Source organism: Danio rerio, chromosome 1 (assembly GCF_052040795.2).
Source record: "Danio rerio strain M-AB ecotype USA chromosome 1, GRCz13ab, whole genome shotgun sequence".
NCBI classification, from domain to species: domain Eukaryota; kingdom Metazoa; phylum Chordata; class Actinopteri; order Cypriniformes; family Danionidae; genus Danio; species Danio rerio.
Window position 1 is genome coordinate 42501 of NC_141021.1, and position 5000 is coordinate 47500.

The 5000-nt window shown below is 48.8% G+C and overlaps 2 protein-coding genes across 7 annotated transcripts in view; one reads left to right on the forward strand and one right to left on the reverse strand.

Moving 5' to 3' along the window:
* Window positions 1–2724, reverse strand: part of rpl24 (ribosomal protein L24) — a 5464-nt gene extending 2740 nt beyond the window's left edge. Inside the window, 4 exon segments of the mRNA NM_173235.3 lie at window positions 405–541; window positions 928–1038; window positions 2396–2471; window positions 2597–2724. Of these exon segments, the coding sequence (NP_775342.2) occupies window positions 405–541; window positions 928–1038; window positions 2396–2471; window positions 2597–2601 (329 nt within the window). The 5' untranslated portion in view covers window positions 2602–2724.
* Window positions 2725–2806: 82 nt separating this feature from the next.
* cep97 (centrosomal protein 97) overlaps window positions 2807–5000 on the forward strand; it is a 4340-nt gene continuing 2146 nt past the window's right edge. For 3 of the 6 annotated variants that reach the window (XR_015475573.1, XM_087235295.1, XM_087235296.1), the window contains exons 1-8: window positions 2807–3116; window positions 3224–3372; window positions 3668–3826; window positions 3915–4016; window positions 4100–4213; window positions 4389–4552; window positions 4738–4896; window positions 4988–5000. The exon at window positions 4988–5000 is cut by the window's right edge. Coding sequence is in view for 4 of the 6 variants with exons in the window: in XM_087235295.1 (XP_087091421.1) it covers window positions 3331–3372; window positions 3668–3826; window positions 3915–4016; window positions 4100–4213; window positions 4389–4552; window positions 4738–4896; window positions 4988–5000 (753 nt within the window). In the remaining 2 variants the exon portion in view is untranslated. 6 annotated transcript variants of the gene reach the window in all.

A 5000-nucleotide genomic window follows, 5' to 3' on the forward strand; every position in this document is an offset into this window, starting at 1 on the left:
CAAACACACACACGCTAGCTATCTGAGGTTAAGCACAGCGCACACACAATAGCACGTACCCTTTTGCGCTTTTAAAAATGTGAATGATGCGCATCCCGTGCTGCACAAGTTACAGTACAGCACATCTTTCAGTCATTTTCACGTGGAACTGAGCTTTGCAGAGGCAAAGAGTTTTCACACTTGTACAACTGGAAAGGGTGCGGTACGTGATGGAATAATCGTTTATCTCGATTCACGGCTTTTCATAATCGTTACAAGCCAAAATCAAAATCAGATTTTCGATTAATTGCACAGCCCTAGTTTGGAGATTTCCATGGTGACAGGAGCACCACTACAACTAGCATCAAGCATGACCACTGAATGAAGAGAGAGTGTGTGTGTGTGTGTGTGTGTGTGTGTCTCACCTGATGGCCTGCTCGCGCTGGGCTTTACGCACTTCAGGCTTCTGGTTCCTCTTGGCCAGAATCTCGGCCAGAGAAGCGCCGGTGATCGCCCGCTGGAACTTTACTGCACGACGTGTGCGCTTCTTCGACACCTCCTCCTGAAGAGCACAACACACACACACACACACAGGTCAGTGTACTTCATTAGAGCAGTGGGGTCTGCTCCATATCTCCAGCACATGACGTCTGCAGCCCTCAGCCTCCTCACAGGAGTACACGTCGCCCTTCACTCGCAGTAAAACACTCTCTGCATGATTCAGTGGAGACGAGAACAGCAGCGGTTGATCATGCTGATATCTGCTATGCTGGCTTCATGTTCTCCTCAGCTGCAGTATATCTCCATAACTCTGTGATGTAATGTAAATGTACACAGGAGGAAACACACTCTTCTCCACTCCTGGACTACACTACCCATAATGCACTCTGTCTGAGACTATACACCCCCCGTGCACATGTGCCCGGTGAATAATGTTAATGAACTCACAGACTGGCCCTTCTTGTGCTTGCGGCGGTACAGAACGGTCCAGTTGATCTGCCTCGGGTTCCTCTTGGACAGAAACGCAGACTCACATTTGGCATTGAGGAACTGGAAAACCTGCAGAAGAAGAGCATCTCCATCAGAACACAGCAACATAATCAATAATCACACATGGACCCCAGTGACCTGTGCTGAAGCGCTCCATGCTAAACGGCCCTCTGCAGACACGTACAGCTCAGCTATTAAAATCGCGAAAGAGCATGTGCTGTTGTGTGTGTGCACAGCGCTTAGCCTAGACAGGTAGTGTGTGTGTGTGTGTGGGTGTGTTTGTGTAGCCTCGGACAGGAGAGCACACACGCACATCTAACGTCATCTTAACGAGAGCGCTTTAATGGTCAAACACATGCACATTTGTGTCAGAGCGCAGTGTTTAGTGATTATTCATATTAACCCTCATTTGTGTAATAATCAAGACATGTGAAAGAGAAACCATATCAGAGCCGCACTGATCTTAAAGTGACAGCGTTTCTTTTCTCTTTGACAGACACATAATCTTTTACTTGACATTTTTCAGGACACTAGAATTCAGCTTAAAGTGACATTCAAAGGCTTCACTCGGGTAAACAGGCAACTCATTGTATAACAGGAGGACAATCAAATATATATATTGCCTAAGGGGGATAATAATATTGAGCTTTTAAAAAAGGTTTAAAAATATTCAAACCTGATTTTATCCTAGCCAAAATAAAACAAATAAGCCTTTCCAGGAGAAATATTATAGAAAATCCTGTCAAAATTCCTCCGTTAAACATAATTTGGTAAATATTTATATATAATAAATAAACAGAAGTGCGAATAATTTTGAACTGAAAATCGTTTTGAATAGTCGTGATTATAATTATGACCAAAATAATCATGATTATGATTTTTCCCATAATCGATCAGCCCTAACACACAATCTACAGCGCTCAGCCAAAACACTGGAGGAGTTCCTGAACACATCAGCCAGAGCATGCGGGATTCAGCACTCCACCATCAGCAGCAGGAGGAGGAAGAGGGGGAGATGCTCTTATATTAATAACAACGCGTACCACTACTTCTCTTACACACACACAGATATGTAGACATACATTTGTGTGTGTGTGTGTGTGTGTGTGTGTGTGTGTGTGTGTGTACACACACAGCTGATCGGCAACAGTCTTCAGCAAACCCTAACCCTAATATAACTCTAGAACAGTAAAGTAAGCCATCATGCTGAACTCATAATGACGCTAAATTAGCCAGAGTAACCCAGTGTCTGTGTTAGCATTAGCAGCGGGGCTCGCCATTACTAACCCATCGCTAACTGTAGTTAGCCAACAGTATCGAACTACCCTGATGAATACGAATATTCACATAATAATAATGACAATATTAATAATAATAATGAGGATGATATTAGTGAGCTGCTGGTGTCGGAGTAACTCGGCTTTACCTTTCCGTCAATCCTGGCGTATCGCCGGCCGTGACCGGGATAGATTTTGTATCCGCTAAAACTGCACAGCTCGACCCTGCAGAGCACAAATGAGCGTCATTACAGACACGCCGCGAACATTAATAACTCATAAACACTTTAATCGGCGCATCTGTGAGGTTATATTGCAGATGTTTGCGGATGAACACAGAATACACTCACTTCATGGCGGCGGTTCAGACGGGAAAGAGGAAGAGGAATTGTGGGTAAGCGGTTTATAAAGGAGCCCGTTTCGTTAAAGTAAAATATTTTTTTGAAGTAAACATATATTTGACATAGGAATGAACCCTACTATTCTGTAAAAATATCCAAAAATATAAATATTTTCAGATTAAAACATCCAATGAAATCTGCGCTCGGTTGCCTGGCGGTGACACAAGCGGGAAGTATGGCGGCGACCGGAGCGGCGATGGCGGATCCGGTGCTGCAGATGCCGAATCACAGAGGTACGGCAATATCAGCCAATAATATTGCAATAATCCACGAGTTTGACTCGGGGGAGACTTTAAACCGCAGTGTTTTTCTGCAGACCGGCGCTGTGTGCGGATTACCGAGTTTAACGGGGCGTGTGGAGCTCCGCCGTGTGTGTGTGTTTGTGTGTGTAAACACCGAAATAACGGTCATTCACTGATCACTGATCTGCTGCTCTCCACACACCTGCGGGAAAGCGTTTATTGGCTTGGTGTGTGTGTGTGTGTGTGTGTTACTGATGTGTGATCGATGATCTTCCTGATCGCTGTAGTGATCAATACTCCACAGCCGTGTTTATTCTGCGCTGTTCTCTTTCAGGTCCGGGGGTTTTAGACCTGTCGGCTCGGGGTCTGCAGCGGCTGGAGCCTCAGCTGTTCCGCCCGGATTCACACACACACACCCTGATCCTGGATCAGAACCAGCTGATGAAGCTGGAGCACCTGGAGCACAACCCCTACCTGCAGCAGGTGTGTGTGTGTGTGTGTGTGTGTGTGTGTGTGTGTGTGTGTGTGTGTGAGTGTGTGAGATGAACTATAGCAGCGTCTGATGGAGAAGATGAAGATAGAGTGTGAGGATTCAGCAAACACGACACACTCTTAGTGCACTCAGTAGTGCTCCACCACACACTCACTTCACTCACTCCTCTAAGTGCACTACTGTAGTAAGTGAGGGTACAGGGGGTGATGTGATTTTGAAAACAGTGTGTGTGTTCAGCTGTGCTCGCAGTGATGTACGTGTGTGTGTGTGTGTGTGTGTGTTCAGCTGTCGGTGGCCTGTAACCGTCTGGTGCGCATGATGAACGTCTGCAGACTCACGCAGCTGCGGGTCCTGGACCTGCAGAATAACAGCATCGGCTGCATCGAGGGCCTGAAGGAGCTGCAGCAGCTGGAGCGCCTCAACCTGGCCGGGAACAACATCAAGGTGAGTGTGTGTCTGCAGCAGTGTTCACCTGAGCAGACGGTCACACACACACACACACACACACACCCCTGCTCTGCTGTTTGTGCAGGTGATGGAGCAGCTACACCACTGCGTCTCCCTGCAGCATCTCGACCTGTCTGATAATAATATCTCGCAGATCGGAGACGTGTCCAGGCTCTCGGCGCTGCAGGTGAGTCCGCCGCCGCTCTGAATGATGATGATGATGATGATGATGATGAGTGTACAGTAATATCCTGCTCACACACACTGCAGACGCTGCTCCTGCACGGAAACATCATCACCACACTGCGCTCGGCTCCTGCTCACCTGCCGGCACACCTGAGAGTGCTGTCGCTGGCGGAGAACGAGATCCGGGACCTGACTGAGGTACACACACAAACACACACACACACACACACACACATTCAGGCTCACACTGCCTCCTCCTGTGCGGTTCTGCATGTGAGTGTAGGCAGATGTCTGACCTGACCTCGCTGCACAGCTGAGGATGCAGATCTGTCCTGATGTGTGTGTGTGTGTGTGTGTGTGTGTGTGTGTGCAGGTCTGCTATCTGGCTCCGGTGCGGGGTCTGCAGCAGCTCTCCCTCCTCAGTAACCCGTGTGTGTCGTGTGTGTCCTCCGCTGTGTGTGATTATCGGCCATATGTGCTCAGCTGGTGCCTCGGCCTGGAGCTGCTAGATGGAGTCGCCGTCACACAGAAGGAAGGGTGAGTGGAGCTCGAGGAGGAGGAGGAGGAAGAGGAAGAGTGCTCATTATTCAGTGTTCATGCTGTGATGACGTGCTGCAGTTTCTGATCTGTGCGTGTGCGTGCATGTGTGTGCATGTGTGTGCGTGTGTGTGTGTGCGTGTGTGCGTGTGCGCGTGTGTGTGTGTGTGTGTGTGTGTGTGCAGGCTGAAGGCGGAGTGGCTGTACAGTCAGGGCAGAGGGCGAGTGTTTCGTCCGGGCGAGCACACTCAGCTGCTGCAGTATCTGTCCCGCACGTGTCCCGCCGCCGCCCGGCAGCCCCCAGCAGAGGACGCCAAACTGGAGAAGATCCTCAACAAACAACGGTAGAGTCCAGACCAGCAGCACCGGCACCGCTCATAGCAGCACCGCTCACTGTGTGTGTGTGTGTGTGTGTGTGTGTGTGTGTGTGTGCAGGCATCATCAGAAT